General features: G+C 35.1%; 1 protein-coding gene across 1 annotated transcript in view; it reads right to left on the bottom strand.

The window, feature by feature from the left end:
- GBE1 (1,4-alpha-glucan branching enzyme 1) overlaps positions 1-18,362 on the bottom strand; it is a 277,716-nt gene that overhangs the window by 2,396 nt on the left and 256,958 nt on the right. Inside the window, exon 15 of the mRNA XM_017875583.1 lies at positions 9,567-9,684. Within this exon, the coding sequence (XP_017731072.1) occupies positions 9,567-9,684 (118 nt within the window). The remainder of the gene's footprint in view (positions 1-9,566; positions 9,685-18,362) is intronic.

Genomic DNA, 18,362 nt, shown 5'->3' with positions numbered 1-18,362 from the left:
AAAAAAAAAAAAAATTAAAGAAACAGAACAGTTGATTTTCATTTAATGAGACTTGTATGTCCAATACATCTGAACTCTGCAAATGAACACAATGTTTTCTCTTAAGGTTTCACAATAAAGAACCAATACTACTCAAAAAAATCAGATATATTGATACAGTTGGTTAGTTTTTAACATCAAAAGTTAAAGCAGGTTTAAAATGGTGGCACTTAAATAAATTTATATTTTGGATTTAATGGCTAGAGAACTGTTTTCTAATCTTCAATTCAAAGTAATAGTGATTTAGGAAATGAAGATCATCTGAAAAAGATTAACAAATGCTAACAGTCGCTGTGTAGCTCAATGTCTCATGGTCTGTTTTGCAATACAGTATTTCCAAAAAGATAAATATTACATCCGTGCGGTCACTAAGTGTGAGAAAACCATGTATTTCAGTGCTACAAGCTGTTTCCCTATAGTTTACACATTGTATTTTATATCTTATAACTATCATACCACATCAGAATTTCACTGCTAATGCAATCCTTTCTATGCAACGTTTTCTCTTTGTCATATGCAAGATGTTATGAGAGTGAGTCAATAAAAGGAAGCTGGAGTTATCCACAAATAAAGCAGGACTATTACCAAAGATCCTGACAGACCCAGTCCAAAGGAGAGCACATTTCCATAATGAAGCTACAGACAAAATGAACACAACCCAAAGCAAAGAAGGAGAAATAAAAACAAACAAACAAACAAACAAAGTGTGATTCAACCCATTCCCTCCCTACATCTTATCAAAACAGGTACAAATTGAGAAAGTGACCTACCCTTCTAAAGGAGTTTCCCATGTACTTATCAGGGGGTCTAGTCTAGTCTACATATTTTTTTCTTTCTTTTTTTTTTTTTTTTTGAGATGGAGTCTTGCTCTGTCACCAGGCTGGAATGCAGTGGTGTGATCTCAGCTCACTGCAATCTCTGCCTCCCGGGTTCAAGCCATTCTCCTGCCTCAGCCTCCTGAGTAGCTGGTATTACAGGCATGCAACACCATACTCAGCTAATTTTTGTAATTTTAGTAGAGATGGGGTTTCTCCATGTTGGTCAGGATGGTCTCAACTCTTGACCTCATGATCTGCCCGCCTTGGCCTCCCACATTGCTGAGATTACAGGCGTGAGCCACCGTGGCTGGCCATAGTCTACATATTTCATTTTGGGGATCACAGTAACTGGATTTAACTAATCAGTGGGACAGAAGGTTACAATTTGAATGGTTCTGAATTGTTCTGCCATGAGCAATCTAACACTGAAAACCAATCTAAATATTTCAGTAGAGCCAGAAACTAGACAAAATAATTTCAGTTCCCTCTACATGGAAAACATTTCTCTTATAGAGTATTGTCCTACAATGCAGGCAAAAAGACTCTGATAAGTCCAAGGTTCCTGAGAAAGTTGCAATGAAACACATTAGTCAGGTCTAGGATAAATAATGAGAGGTCTCTGTAAGTGCATGTTATAGTGATATATCTCAGATTTGGATCCTAAGCAATTGTGATATCTACTGTTTCATTCATAACCTCATTATATCATTAATTAAATATAATAATAATTACATAATGATAATTTAGAACCAGTCTTACTCTTTGATGTTTTGGCATTTTCGCTTGTCTAAATTTAAGAGGTTTTTTTTTTTTTCTTTTTTAGACAGAATTTCACTCTCGTTACCCAGGCTGGAGTTCAATGACGCAATCTTAGCTCACCGCAGCCTCCACTTCCCAGGTTCAAGTGATTCTCCTGCCTCAGTCTCCCGAGTAGCTGAGATTACAGGGATACGCCACCACACCCGGCTAATTTTTTTTTGTATTTTTAGTAGAGACGGGGTTTCTCCATGTTGGTAAGGCTGGTCTCGAACTCCCGACCTCAGCTGTTCCGCCCGCCTCGGCCTCCCAAAGTGCTGGGATTATAGGTGTGAGCCACCGCACCCAGCCTAGAGGTTTTTTTTTTCAAAGGATGCCATAACAAAGTTCCAGGTTTGTAGTATATGCACTGCAATATATTCCCATTGTGGCATTTGATGGTTAAAAAATGCTTCAAGAATATTCACTAACAGATACTGGTCTTTTCATGTAAGGAGGTTTATAACGACACTTCCATCATACTTAGAGACCTCTTAATGCAATTCGCTAAAAAAAAAAAAACCTTCGGTTCACAATTGTATAATATCATTAACAGAAATACTTTGTAATAATATACATATATTTCACTGCATATATTACCAGAATGTGTTTATATGGCTCCAGAGCCCTTGTGGTATAGACAACACAGAAGAATTTCCCTAAGCTAGTGATTTTTCTTAACAATGGCTATTTATGGAATTTTGAGTTTTCTTCTGAGTATGTAAATCAATTTTTTTAGTGGTTAGGAAATTACTACTAATTATACTAAAGAACTTAAAACAATCAGAGATAACCCTTATGATGAGACAATTACAGACACGAACAATTTGGGGTTCCTAAAATTTAGTCTAAGTATTGGCTCTGTAATTCTCATTTTATCATTTTAATTCATACAATAGTTTTGATTAATATGGCAAGAGAAAAGAAGCATGAACACATTTAAGTAGATTTAAACACAATCATTTAAGTATATTTAAATATAAAAAGTATATGGACATACCTATATATAGAAGGAACTTACTATGCATAACATGCATGCTGATAAACATATCTCCTATGTCCATTTATTAGCCTGTAAGCCCTAAACATTTTATATCTAGAATCACCTTAAGAACATGAGACAATGTAGTATATAGCTATGAGTTTCATTTTTTTCTAGCTATATTAATAGTCTGCTCTTCACAAAGAATCAGAATAGCACAGTACAATCCAATTCATTTATTAAGAGAGTCAAATGCATGCTAATCTACTCAGTTATTTTGATGACTTTAATGACTTAATTATTACACTAACCATGAGTGTGGCTAAAAAAACAACTGTTCACACAATGGTCTATTTTATGTCATTCAGGCAAAATGTTATTTTCCTCTAGGACTATATTTTCCTCTAGGACTAATAATTGACTTGCAAAATTTAATTACACAATATTTGAAAACACAGTGTCAAACATTTTAAAAAAGAAAATTTTAAAATTAAAAAAACATTTAATACTTTAAAGGGTAATTTAAAAAATTCTCTTAGAAATTTTTAAGTTTAGAAATAGCATATACACATATAATTTTGGAAGAATGAAAACAGCATTCAGTGGGCCGGGCATGGTGGCTCACGCCTGTAATCCCAGCACTTTGGGAGGCCGAGGCAGGTGGATCACCTGAGGTCAGGAGTTTGAGACCAGTCTGGTCAACATGATGAAACCTCATCTCTACTAAAAATACAAAAATTAGCTGGGCATGGTGGTGTGCAGCTGTAATCCCAGCTATTTGTGAGGCTGAGGCAGGAAAACTGCTTGAACCTGAGAGGCAGAGGTTGCAGTGAGCCAAGATCGTGCCACTGCACTCCAGCCTGGGCAACAGAGTGAGACTCCGTCTCACAAAAAAAACAAACAAAACATCATTCAATGAAAAGTCATTAGATTCCTTCATAGTCTACATACACATTTTTTTCATAATAAAATTACACAGTCTTTTGAAAATAAAAGATGATATAAAATAATTTTAGTTTTCACATACATGCTTTAGTTCATAAAATACTTTTTTAAGAAAAAATAAATTGTATTCTTTTATTCTAATTCTCATTATTTTGCATTAGGGTTGGGAGAAAAGTGATACTAGTGTTTCTGTATAGAAATGTATATTAGCTCATCTAACTTATATACATTAAAAAAGTAAACTAAAAATCAAGATTTTCTTTCTTCTAAAAAGCTATTTTCATAATTTTGAATAGAGCAAAATATATTTTCCAACTGTCAAGCTGTATTAAAACTTACAAGTGAGGGGCAATAAAAGTGATACATCTATGCCAAATCCTACATTTAAATCAAGTCTACTTTTGAACCTCCAAATTTAGAAAGAGAGTAAATACATCTACTTCTTATTGATAAGAAGCCTAATTGTCAAAGTAATTAGTGCTACATCTATTGCTTTATTCCCATTTTCATCATCATCATTCAGTTAATGTAAAGAAATCGAATTCATTTAAGGCTCAATAATCTCTTTTCTCCCATTTGTGCCATGGAATTTGATTTTATGAATCAGAGGAGGGAAAGGAAGTCGCCTGCCTCCAGTGCACTGATTAACATATAGGTTAACATATTAGGTTCCTGTATCAGGAATCAAAATATAGAGAAATGATTATGCTAAAATGGAGTTTCCAATAACTGCCAGTAAAGCAGACTGGCGGAGCTCTGTCCCATCGCTTTTGGACATTTGTGACATATTCTGACCTTAGCAAATATGTTTCAATGGCGGTATACATGCAGTTATCCCCGGCTTCACAGTTTCAGCTGAGGGAGCACACAGAGACAAGGCTAGAGCAGTACCTGCTGATGCTGCAGCATGTATGGCTATTACAAAATTCCTTTGAGCTGTTTGTTGCTATCTTTGAAAACAGATTTGACACTTATTCAGCGATCCTTTGGATTATTAAGCTTGCAAATTAAGCTTTGGCAAATGCTGTGTACTAGTTATGATGGGCAAAAATTTCATGGAAGAAGGAAAAGTTATATTTTGTTCTTCCTTCCTCCTTTTAGTCTGCGAGAATAGGAGGTATGAGTGATCTCACTGGAAGAGGTATAAGACCTACAGCACTCATGATCATGTTCAAGCAACTCCACTGGATCCCAGCACATATGACTCAGTTTAATAAGGAGTTCCCTTATAATGAAGCATTATTACAGTAGGTACATTTGTTAATGTGATTTTTTTTTTTTTCTCCTCTGGCTCTTTGCTGAATAACTTAGGTAAAAAGAAAACCTGTTTGCCTAGATTTTCTGTATTTTACTAGTCTGTGTGGACTCCCTTAATCTGACATTAAAACGAGTGATCTTATCATCTGGAGCCTAAAGGTGTATTTAAAGGAGTAATTCCTGAAGCACTGTAGTCATGGAAAACAAGATGCCGCTGCTGGGAAGACAGAGCTAGCCCTCACCTCATGGGCTGCATTGGATTAGAGTTCTGTTGCAGGCAGTGTTCAGCTCTTCTCTGTTGGCCATGTCCTTGCAGGGCTGTCCTCCTCTACGTATTATTGATACTTATGAGATCTTCTTTATTCTATTTGATAATTTACAACTGCATTTTCCACATTGGTGAGATCAATTCGATTAGTGCTTGAAAAGTAATCTCCTGATGTTGCTGTCACTGGTTGGTTGGCTTGTTTTAATTATGCCAGCATATCTTCACTCTTACAAAATTGAAAGGATGTCAAGATATTTTCTGCCCACCTCAAAAGAGTCTGAGCTGTCGCCTATGATTATAATTTCCCAAAAGTTGGGAGAAGGTATTCTTAATTACGTGTCCTCAAAACACTTAGTATTTTGACATGCTTAAACTACTATATAATAATTGCCTATCCATGACAATAACACCTTTAAAAAACATATGCAGCAGCATTTTACAGTTTCCAAAAACCTTGGGCATGTTAAAGAGTTTCTGCTTCCTAAGAATCTCTTGCTGTAGGGAAGATACTATGAATAATCCTCATTTTACAAGTGGGGGAAACTGCAGTGCAAAAAAAAAGTTAAATCACTCAATTTCTCAGTGAGTAAATGGCAGACTAGGGTCAGGATCCCAGGTCCTGTGCCGCGGCATTTTGTGATATTTTCACTATACCTTCAAGTTTTTTATAACAGAACCCTGTTGGGGTACACAGACATTTAGAAAAGCTGGCTATGTAAGAATTTTGCGGTCTGAGTCTTTCCAAGTCCTTTCATTCTAGTTCCATCAGTGAAAGTTCAGTTTTATTGCAATCAGTTGCTCCTTCCTCATGACTCCCCTTTGTGAGCTGAATCATCTTTCCGAAACCCTAAGGGCATCTAACTCTTTTGATNTTATGAAAATACTTTTTTAAGAAAAAATAAATTGTATTCTTTTATTCTAATTCTCATTATTTTGCATTAGGGTTGGGAGAAAAGTGATACTAGTGTTTCTGTATAGAAATGTATATTAGCTCATCTAACTTATATACATTAAAAAAGTAAACTAAAAATCAAGATTTTCTTTCTTCTAAAAAGCTATTTTCATAATTTTGAATAGAGCAAAATATATTTTCCAACTGTCAAGCTGTATTAAAACTTACAAGTGAGGGGCAATAAAGTGATACATCTATGCCAAATCCTACATTTAAATCAAGTCTACTTTTGAACCTCCAAATTTAGAAAGAGAGTAAATACATCTACTTCTTATTGATAAGAAGCCTAATTGTCAAAGTAATTAGTGCTACATCTATTGCTTTATTCCCATTTTCATCATCATCATTCAGTTAATGTAAAGAAATCGAATTCATTTAAGGCTCAATAATCTCTTTTCTCCCATTTGTGCCATGGAATTTGATTTTATGAATCAGAGGAGGGAAAGGAAGTCGCCTGCCTCCAGTGCACTGATTAACATATAGGTTAACATATTAGGTTCCTGTATCAGGAATCAAAATATAGAGAAATGATTATGCTAAAATGGAGTTTCCAATAACTGCCAGTAAAGCAGACTGGCGGAGCTCTGTCCCATCGCTTTTGGACATTTGTGACATATTCTGACCTTAGCAAATATGTTTCAATGGCGGTATACATGCAGTTATCCCCGGCTTCACAGTTTCAGCTGAGGGAGCACACAGAGACAAGGCTAGAGCAGTACCTGCTGATGCTGCAGCATGTATGGCTATTACAAAATTCCTTTGAGCTGTTTGTTGCTATCTTTGAAAACAGATTTGACACTTATTCAGCGATCCTTTGGATTATTAAGCTTGCAAATTAAGCTTTGGCAAATGCTGTGTACTAGTTATGATGGGCAAAATTTCATGGAAGAAGGAAAAGTTATATTTTGTTCTTCCTTCCTCCTTTTAGTCTGCGAGAATAGGAGGTATGAGTGATCTCACTGGAAGAGGTATAAGACCTACAGCACTCATGATCATGTTCAAGCAACTCCACTGGATCCCAGCACATATGACTCAGTTTAATAAGGAGTTCCCTTATAATGAAGCATTATTACAGTAGGTACATTTGTTAATGTGATTTTTTTTTTTTTCTCCTCTGGCTCTTTGCTGAATAACTTAGGTAAAAGAAAACCTGTTTGCCTAGATTTTCTGTATTTTACTAGTCTGTGTGGACTCCCTTAATCTGACATTAAAACGAGTGATCTTATCATCTGGAGCCTAAAGGTGTATTTAAAGGAGTAATTCCTGAAGCACTGTAGTCATGGAAAACAAGATGCCGCTGCTGGGAAGACAGAGCTAGCCCTCACCTCATGGGCTGCATTGGATTAGAGTTCTGTTGCAGGCAGTGTTCAGCTCTTCTCTGTTGGCCATGTCCTTGCAGGGCTGTCCTCCTCTACGTATTATTGATACTTATGAGATCTTCTTTATTCTATTTGATAATTTACAACTGCATTTTCCACATTGGTGAGATCAATTCGATTAGTGCTTGAAAAGTAATCTCCTGATGTTGCTGTCACTGGTTGGTTGGCTTGTTTTAATTATGCCAGCATATCTTCACTCTTACAAAATTGAAAGGATGTCAAGATATTTTCTGCCCACCTCAAAAGAGTCTGAGCTGTCGCCTATGATTATAATTTCCCAAAAGTTGGGAGAAGGTATTCTTAATTACGTGTCCTCAAAACACTTAGTATTTTGACATGCTTAAACTACTATATAATAATTGCCTATCCATGACAATAACACCTTTAAAAAACATATGCAGCAGCATTTTACAGTTTCCAAAACCTTGGGCATGTTAAAGAGTTTCTGCTTCCTAAGAATCTCTTGCTGTAGGGAAGATACTATGAATAATCCTCATTTTACAAGTGGGGAAACTGCAGTGCAAAAAAAAAGTTAAATCACTCAATTTCTCAGTGAGTAAATGGCAGACTAGGGTCAGGATCCCAGGTCCTGTGCCGCGGCATTTTGTGATATTTTCACTATACCTTCAAGTTTTTTATAACAGAACCCTGTTGGGGTACACAGACATTTAGAAAAGCTGGCTATGTAAGAATTTTGCGGTCTGAGTCTTTCCAAGTCCTTTCATTCTAGTTCCATCAGTGAAAGTTCAGTTTTATTGCAATCAGTTGCTCCTTCCTCATGACTCCCCTTTGTGAGCTGAATCATCTTTCCGAAACCCTAAGGGCATCTAACTCTTTTGATTATTTCAGAACTTTATGGTAATTTTCGTATTCACTTCCTTGATAAAAAACTATTTTTATCAATCTTATTTTACATGTCAAAATTGAATGTTCTCACAGACTACAGTAATAATTCCTTGAAGAATGTGATAGCACCTTAGAGTCCTCTCTCTTAAAAATATATATCTTTCTCCAAATATATCTAAAGCTGGATCAATGTCATCATCAACACACACTCATACGCACACACATACATTTAGGGCAACACCTAATTCTCATAGGACTTTCCATTGCACTTTCCTCACAACCCATAATCTAACAACTCACTCTTTGTAATCCCTGCTCTTTTCAGTGATTTTATGCTATGATCTTTGGGATATCACTTTTATGTATAATATGGCAGCTTACAAAGCTGAGTGCTGGCATCACTCTGAGAGGTGGGAAAACAGTAGAAAGATGGAAGGCCGAGGGGTACCACAGAGATTCTCATGCCTGACTTCTATCTAAACTTTTGAAAAGTGAGAGAATTTAATGAAATAAGAATGTTAACAGCTATGGTAAAGTCATGTATTTGTTAGGTACCTCCTAGAATTAGGAATGGTAGATGTGGTTTTGAACCTACTATATGGCCATAAATTAAATAATGAATTCCTCTGAATCTAGAAACTTACTAAATTCTACATATTTTAAAGAATTTAAACATAGTAGTTTAAAGCAACATTCTAACATTCTATTTGTGTGAACATCACTATGTAAAAATTAGTTATGTCATATAATGCTTCCTTTAGTAATATAAAAAATCCAGAGAATTTTATAACTAGAATGAATTCAGTCTTCAATTTACTACATGAAAGAAAAGAAAGATATATTTTCATTGACTCCTTTAAGGTGTTTTAAATTAAACTTCATTTGCTAGTCCATAATGTAGAAATCTGCTTAATACAAAATGTTATGGAGAAAACAAGAACAGAAGGAGAGTGAATTGTTGCATAAAGAATAGAAATGTTCATAATTGAAAGAAAATAAAAAACTGCCTTCTCATTTCCTGAGAAATAGTTTTGAATCCTATTAATATTTAATTTTTGCCAATTGTCCCCTAAATATCCTTTACTATTAGTTTTTCCAAAACACAATTTAGTCCAGTACCACACATTACATCTGGTCAAGCGTAGTCCCCTCTCCCTAATCCCTTTCCTTCATGCTTTTACTCCATGTTGCTTATTTGAAGAGTTGTTTATTTGAACAAAAACATTACTAGAAGAATAAGAGAGTAAATTAAAATAGCAGGAAATATGTTGAGAAACTTACTTACCAAAAGAGAACAGGGACGCCCATTATGTTCAAAAGCTTCAGAGAAAAAGTCAGTGCTGTGGTCCAGTCTCTGATGCCCTCCGTATTCCGCTGCATCTGAATCTAGCACAATTTTGAATGTACGGCTTTTAAGGAATTCACAACAGTTGAGGAGTTGAATGAGACATTGTAAAATATGTGCTGAGACAGCAATTTAAAAGTGAGTTTTTGAGCAGTGTTAAATCATAATTTGTGCTAAGCACTCATTTCTTCTTGTACAGTTTTATGTTTGAAAGGGGCTTTACCGGCTATCTACTGCACACACCCATGAGACCCCTGTTATACTCCCAACACGACTCAGCAAGTGATCACCCAGCCTGGGACGAAACCTACCTAATCTACTTTTCTCTTCAAGCAACGTATTCCACTTGTTATAAATTCTTCTCCATATTGAATAGAAATTTTGCTCTGTAAGATTATATTACTTCTACCAAGACAAGTCGTAAATAATAAGTCCAACATGTAGTCGCCTTTTAAATATTTACTAATAGTTATACTATCTCCATGTGTCTGCTAGATATATTAGTAAATACAGTCAGTCCTCCATATCTGTGGATTTTGCATCTGTGAATTCAATCAACTTCAGATAAAAAAAAATTCAAAAAAGGAAATGCCTCGTTGCATCTGTACTGAACATCTGATTTTTCACAATAAGTTGTTAGATGGTATTAGCATATTTACAGCAAAATTAAAAGCTATCATTATGTTCAAATTTATTAGGCTCAAAGTATCTAGAAATGGCACTTGATACAAAAATCTACAATGATATATGCATTGGTATCTTAGAAATCTTAAGCTTCTTCTAGCCTTAGTAGAAATGCAGATAGTTTAAGTGCTTTTTGTTTTGATTTCCTGGAAAATATATCATTAATCTCAGAAATGTTAGTATATTACCATTACTGCAAAAATTATCACATTAATAGAACTTGTGAGCAAGGAACAATGAGCCATCATTGTCAACCCTTGAAAATCTTTGTCTTAGTCAGAAGTGAAGATGGACATGCTACGGAAACTCAGAAGTGAAGATGGACATGCTACAGAAACTTCTGCTAGTAGTGTTGCCTCCATTTTAGTGAATCCAGGCCAGCCTTCTCTAATTCAAACTGAAACTGATAATCAGAATATTACTGTATTGAGAAAGAAAGACTGAGATTCAAATGATTACTAGGCACAGGGACATTTAAAGTCACTCAGTATAGCTGAACATGATTTGAGCCTACCAATACATTTAATGCTGAAATACGGATAACGAAAATAAATAATCAAAGACATGGCAAATAATGAATATTGTGGAATAAAAAAAAACTATTCAAATAGAAGTTTAGCTTTTGTTCTTCATTCCAGTTCACTAAATACTGGGATAAATCTTCCGAAAACTAAAACAGTACAGTTTAGAGAGTAATGTTCTAGAATACTTTAAAAACAACTGAATTAAAATATCAATTAATGAATTACTGGTTGACAACATAGGCTTTTGATAGCAGTGGCTAAATAAGGCAAGCATATCATCAAAAGCAATGGTTTCCAACCTGACTGGCAGTCATGTTATTGTAAGTTCTCACTGAGTGAGTAGTTATGTGATTGTAAGGGGCTGGGAATTTATATACGATTAGGCGTTGTCTAAAGACTAAATTATGTCATTATACACATTTGACACTGTGTTTCAAAGAATGTACATGTTTTTACTATTAAAATGCAGATTATATTGTTCCCTTCTTTGTGTCCATGTGTACTCAATGTTCAGCTCACATTTGTGAGAACATGAGGTATTTGGTTTTCCATTCCTGCATTATTCAACAGACACCAGGGCCTACTTGAGGGCAGAAGATGGGCGGAGGGTGAGGATGGAAAAACTACCCATCAGGTACTATGCTTATTACCTGGGTGACAAAATAATCTGTGCACCAAACCCCCACGACACGCAGTTTACCCACTAACAAACCTGCACGTGTATCCCCTGAACCTAAAAGTTAAAAAGAAAAAACAAAAGAAAAGAAACCATTAGGTCCAAACATTTAATGTGTCTTTTACACAATGAATGATCAATTATGGGAATGTGACAAGACACAAGAGCCTGTGCTGGGGGCAGTCAATTGTGGGAACACAATGAGGAAATATATGGGGGAAACTGATGGAAGACAGGGTTATTTTAGTAGGTTTGTTTGTACCGGTCTATTCTGACTTCCCAATCTCTGGTGATGAGAATGTCCTCCTATTCCTGGCACAGGAAAGACACCTTTTTCACGGGCAATTTTATGATTTGCTTTTTGGTAGAAAGGAGGAGATCAAAGAGCTCTTTCTGCATCTGTTGTTTCTCAAACAGATTCAGCTCAAAATAATCAGTAAACCAAAGTGGCATATTTTGGGGTAGCACGTTCTGAACCCCTTCCTAATCAACTTCAACTTCTCACTAACACTAGAGATGACTATTTCCTCCTATGAACACTTTCATTTTAGTCACCTGAATTATAATTTTTAAAATGTTATAGGAAAATTATTCAAGGTTGCAAAACTAAAAATAATAATTCCCTCATTTATTTAGGGGCATTTTTTTTTTTTTTTTTTTTTTTGAGACAGGGTCTGGCTATCACCCAGGCTGCAGTGTAGTGGCGCGATCTTGGCTCACTGAAACATTTGCCTCCCAGGCTCAAGCAGTTTGTCCCACCTCAGCCTCTCAAGTAGTTGAGACCCAGGCACAGGCCACCAAACTGATTTTTATATTTTTTGTAGCAATGGGGTTTCACCATGTTGCCCAGGCTGGTCTCGAACCCTTGAGCTCAAACGATCTCCCCCCCCCACCCCTTAAAGGGGGGGGATTATTGACCCTTCATGCCTGGGATGCCTTTTTTTTTTTTTTTTTTTTTCTTAATAAAGGAGAATGTTCTCAACAAAATTATTTTTCTGAAACAGAATTAAATAATATTTAAATGTTATTTTCAATGTTACAGTAAAATAAAAATCACATGTCCATCATTTTACATGCTTTTCCCACAATAAAGTACAGGCTGAGCTTCGCACACCAAAAAATGCAATTTTAAAGTCACAAAATTTAATAGATTTTGTGTATACTTTTTTCGATCAAAGGACAGTAAAAGAACAATTGCTATACAAGGATTCATTTCTCTTTGACACTGAAAGAGATCGTCATATTGAAAATGTTAGAATCTACTTACTTTATATAATGGGTAGCCATACAGGAAAAGCTTATAAAAGCCATAGAGAAAGTTTTAAAACATCGGTTTAAACATGTTTTTCTGGCCTATAATTTAAAGAAAAAATTTTTCTGTGTCCAATCGTGCAATCACTCAGTTCTGTGTCTACATTACCCAGGGAAAACAATAGCTTCCTTTAGAAAATGTGGCCTTTAAAATCCAGAAATTTCTACCAATTTAAACACTAAACAAGAGGTAATGCGTGTGAAAGAGCTTTATAATCATGAATTGCTGCCATATATTATTCAAGTATCAGGAAACTACATGTTTTAGGAATGCTGCTTAGAATCACAACAAGCCTTTTCAAAGAGATTATCTGAGCAACTGATTTGTTTGTTTTTCATGTTCTCTCTCTTGGGTACTCCCTCACTCTCTCATGTGCATGCACATACACACAGATGCACACATATGTACATACATGATACAGGACACACACAGCACCGCAATTCCCACATCATCCTTTTTCTGTGAAAATTTACCTCTGAAAATATGACTCAAAGCCAATTTATACTTATTTTCAACTACCACCATTATATGGTTTCCAATACATAGCACACAGGATAAATTTAGCAGGACACCTTAAAAGGTCATCTGTTATCCATAGCTACCTCCATATTCCTAGCAGAGGACCTTCTCATAATAGGTTCCCAATAAAACTTGGAAACTGATATTCAGAATGACAACTCTGACTTACCAAGAAAAGCCAAATTACATATATTGTTTTTTATAATTGAGGAAAGTACAGTAAATTATCTTTACTCCCCCATTCATTTACTAAATACATACAATGTACAAGATATTGTGCAAGAAACAAAAATAACTAAGATATGGTCTTCATTTACATGTAGCTTACAGCCTGTAAAAGGAGATTAGGCATACATATGAACCTGCACAAGTAGAGCAAAAAGCAATATGCAATGAAAGGGAGAGTCAAGGAAGAAAACTATGATGGCCAAGCTGTATATGAAGACTTTTGAAGGCTGGGCTAAGGTCTTAAGACTTATTTTGTTAGTTAAGTGTGATAGTGTTTAAAATTCTTGAGAAAGGGTTTTACAATCAAAAAAATTAACCTGGAGGTTGTAAGCAGTATGAAACAGACAGTGGAAAGACTAAGTCGGGGAAACCAGTCAGCAGTCTAACAACAGTCCAAGGATAGTTATGTATGTGTAATCTCTGACAGTGGGAAAGGAGAGACATAGACTGAGTTTTAGAAGTACAAGTGACAGTACTCAAAAGTAAGGAAACTGAGGCTGAATTAGGGAAACAGAAGTGGAAGGGGAGACGAGTTGGCCCAAAGGCAGACAGCTTGTTAAGTGGTAGAGCTGGGAGGTGTGCGTAAGTCAAATGTAGATCTGATTACCTTACTGTCTGCATGTGGCACCAATTTTACGCCAAGAATAAGGCAGTGTTTTCATATACAGTTTCTTGTTTATTTCTCAGGTTGAAATTTTTAATGTTGTTATATTTGAGACTTTGTAATTCATAAAGGAAAGGGGTTTATTTTGGCTCATGGTTCGGCAGACCATACATACAGGAAGGATGATGCTGGCATCTGCTTTTGGTGAGGGCCTTAAGAAGCTTACAACATGGCAGAAAGAGAAGGTGTCCAGGAATGTCACATGGCAAGAAAGGGAGCAAGGGAGAGTGAGGAGGAGGAGTGAAGCTCCTTTAAACAACCAGCTCTCATGTAAGTGAGAACTCACTTGTTACCAAGGGAAGGGCACCAAGCCATTCATGAAGAATCCTCCCTTGTGTTCCAAACACTTCTACCAGGCCCCACCTCCAACACTGGGAATCACATTCCAACATGAGATCTTGAGGGCACAAATATCTAAAACATATCACATTCCAAGCATAAAGAGGACAGAATGAATATGACAAGAGAAGAATACAAATAGGAAAATCAGATAAAATGATATCCATTTAAGTTACTGACAGAATTAGATATATAAGATTGCCATTTCTAAAAGTAATGTTGAGGTCTGAATATCTGAGATTTACTATACTTGTTCTAGTCCATTTCTTATTGATTTGATCCATTTGATCATTTTATTAGTAAATACAAAACACTAGGCCATAAAATTTACCTTGTTCAACGGGAAAAAAATACAGTAGGGAAAGAATGACAATTTTTTAATAGTTTTTTAAAAAGGACATCAAATAGGTCCTTATCAATTTGGATAGCATTTTAAAATATTATGATTTCTTATTTTAAATTCAAGAGCTTCCTAAGTATTTGATATATCTATCAACAGGTTGAAGTAGATAAGAAGTTTTCAGCCATTATTTTATAATCCAAGTCCTTAAATTTGAACCAAGGAAGAGCCAGTGTTCTGAAGGAGGCATGTACTAATAAGATTAAAGAACAGTGAAGGCATGAAGACTCTTAAATTCAATGGCTCTTCAAATACTTCAAAAGCTGCTGTGTTTGCTCAGCCACTTGATAAAGTGTCTGTTCAAAGTATAAGGATTTTGATGTAAGAAGTACTATCATTTATATCATTCTGCACTAAACTCACTTCACTCCCACTGATGAAGCTAAGGAAATTTATTGTAAGGTACAACCCTTGAGGTTTCAAATTGAGTGACAAAAAGAAGAGTTCTGCAGTGACTAGATGACTATAACGATAGCAGAGTGGGTAAGTTACCATATATCTTCAAATCTAAGACATCATCCATTTCAAGATGAATTATTTTCTGTATCTCTAATAAAGAGAAAAAATATCACTACCACATCAATATTGTAAGATACTTTCCAACTGAAGACAGGCTAAAATGTGAAAAAATGCAGGTTTTTGGAATATGAATTTAGTATAAGTTATTTTATATCTAATTCTTTAATCAATCCATTCATATTACCATGATTAAAATAATGCCCAGGAGCTAAGTGACCCCAGGAAAGAGAATTTATACTGAAAGTAGAAAATATTAGGTTCAAAATTCTAAGGAATGTTTTAATTAATGTAAATGTGAACAAATACCTGGTAGGGTAAGAACAGCTGCTGAAAAGCAAGGAGAGTTTTATGATTTTAGTAATCTGAAGAGATCTATACAGCACAGGGCTTGCCACAATGTTTTAACATGATCCTTCCCTTTTTATGTTACATGGATTGAATTTTATTTATTGCTGGTTATAATCCACAAAATCTAAGGTTATAGCTATCTAGCATCTCAAATAGATCTGTCCATTTATTTTATAAACATAGCTAAATTATGCCTACTTTATTGTCCTGAATCACAGAAAAGGCTATAAACTACAACTTTCAGTTTCTCTCTCTGGTCTCTTTCCAAATGCAGGAGTGGCAAAGACTTGTGATAAATTGCTATATATATATATATATATATATATATATAATGAATGTGCCAGTCTGTTAGTGTGTGGTGGAGTGGTGTTGTAGGGGTGTGTGTGGGTGTGTGTGTGTGTATGTGTATTTGTGTATCTTATTTAGGTAATTCTATCTTTACTTCTGTGATCTAAAATACACATTAAACTTAAACAGTCATCATGAAAAATGTTAGTTCTGCCAGGTAACCATTTGTAGAACATTGAAACTGGACTCCTCCCTTACACCATATACAAAAACTAACCCAAGATGGATTAAAGACTTAAATGTAAAGCCAAAATTATAAAAACCCTGAAAGACAACCTAGGCAATACCATTCAGGACATAGGCAAGGGGAAAGATTTCATGATGAAGACACCAAAAGCAAAAACTGACAAATGGGATCTAATTAAACTAGGGAGCTTCTGCACAGAAAAAGAAACTATCAACAGGGTAAACACACAACCTACAGAATGAGGGAAAATTTTTGCAAACTATGCATCTGACAAAGTTCTAATATTCAGCATCTATAAGGAACTTAAATTCACAAGGAAAACAACAAACACATTCATTGAAAAGTAGGCAAAGGACATGAATAGACATTTTTCAAAACAAGATATACACGCAGCCAACAATCATATGAAATAAAGCTCAACATCACTGATCACTAGAGGAATGCAAATCAAAACCACAAAGAGATACCATCTCACACCAGGCAGAAAGGCTATTACTAAAAAGCCAAAAAATAACAGACGCTGGCAAGACTATGGAGAAGAAGGAACACTTATACACCATTGGTAGGAATGCATATTAGTTTGAACACTGTGGAAGACAGTGTGGCAATTCCTCAAAGACCTAAAGACAGAAATACGATTTAACCTAGCAATCTTATTACTGGATACATACTCAGAAGAAAATAATTCATTCTATTATAAAGACACATGCTGGTGCATGTTCACTGCAGCACGAATCACAATGGAAAAATCAGGTAATAAACCTAAATGTCCACCAATGACAGACTAGATAAAGAAAATGTGGTACACATACACCATGGAATACTATGCAGCCATTAAAAAGAATGAGATCATGTTCTTTGCAGGGACATGAAAGGAGTTGGAGGCCATTATCCTTAGCAAAGTAACACAGAAACAGAAAACCAAATACTGCACGTACTCACTTAAGCAGAACTAAATGATGAGAGCACAAGGACACACAAAGAGGAACAACACACAGTGGTGCCTTCCAGAGGGTGGAGAGTGGGAGGAGGGAGAGGATAAGGAAAAATAATGAATAGGTACTAGGCTTAATACCTGGGTGATGAAATAATCTGTACAATAAACCCCAACAATGCAAGCTTACCTATGGAACAAACCTGCACTTGTACCCATGGACTTAAAACATAAATTTTAAAAAATCAGAGTTCTGATATTTTAATTACTTTTCAAAACTATTTATGGCCATGTGACCTTTCTGATTATATTTCTTTCAATGGAAAATATCCAGTTAGTTTTTTTAATCTCCCTGACTTTAGTTTTAAAAAAATCCCTCAATATTATAATATTTGTAAAATAAAATTTATAAGAAAGTAATGTGGAATTAAAGAGAGAACTTACTAATGAATGTAATCAAAGCAAATTTTAAAATAAAACAAAAGCCAAATGCACCTTTTTTCTTTATATATATATGTGTGTATATATGTGTATATATATGTTGTTATTAGTTTACCTTAAAATTTTAATGACCTTGAAAAAACCAAGATCTTCATGCATAAGCTTCATGCATTCAAATTTGTGAACACTGTCTTCATTAAAAGTTTATATAACAACTGTACATTTTAATTAAGTGCAAAACAGAAACATATTTCTATTATATTCTAGGATGTGCTCATTTTATCAACAAAAGCTTTCTGATTTTAGACTACAAAATAAACTCCAATCCCTGCAAGTATGCTTCTTCGGCCATACATTTTTAGAAACTGTACAATGCAAAAATAGCAATAAAACAAGCTCAAAGGATGAGGGGCTCAAATGTCATTATCTACCGGGTTAATTAACGGATTACCATGCTTTTTGAAATGTATTTTCATGCAAATTATTAGTTTATTTTTAAGCATGCTTAATGTCACACATCAGTAAATAGCAAATCAAATGGTAATACAAAATACTGAGTACTACATATTTCTCTCTGCAAATAGGACAATTATTCTAAAGACTTTACAGAACA

The sequence above is a fragment of the Rhinopithecus bieti genome, unplaced genomic scaffold (assembly GCF_001698545.2).
Source record: "Rhinopithecus bieti isolate Rb0 unplaced genomic scaffold, ASM169854v2 scaffold_566, whole genome shotgun sequence".
In the NCBI taxonomy this organism is placed as follows: Eukaryota; Metazoa; Chordata; class Mammalia; order Primates; family Cercopithecidae; genus Rhinopithecus; species Rhinopithecus bieti.
This window is presented reverse-complemented; position numbering and strand designations above follow the sequence as displayed.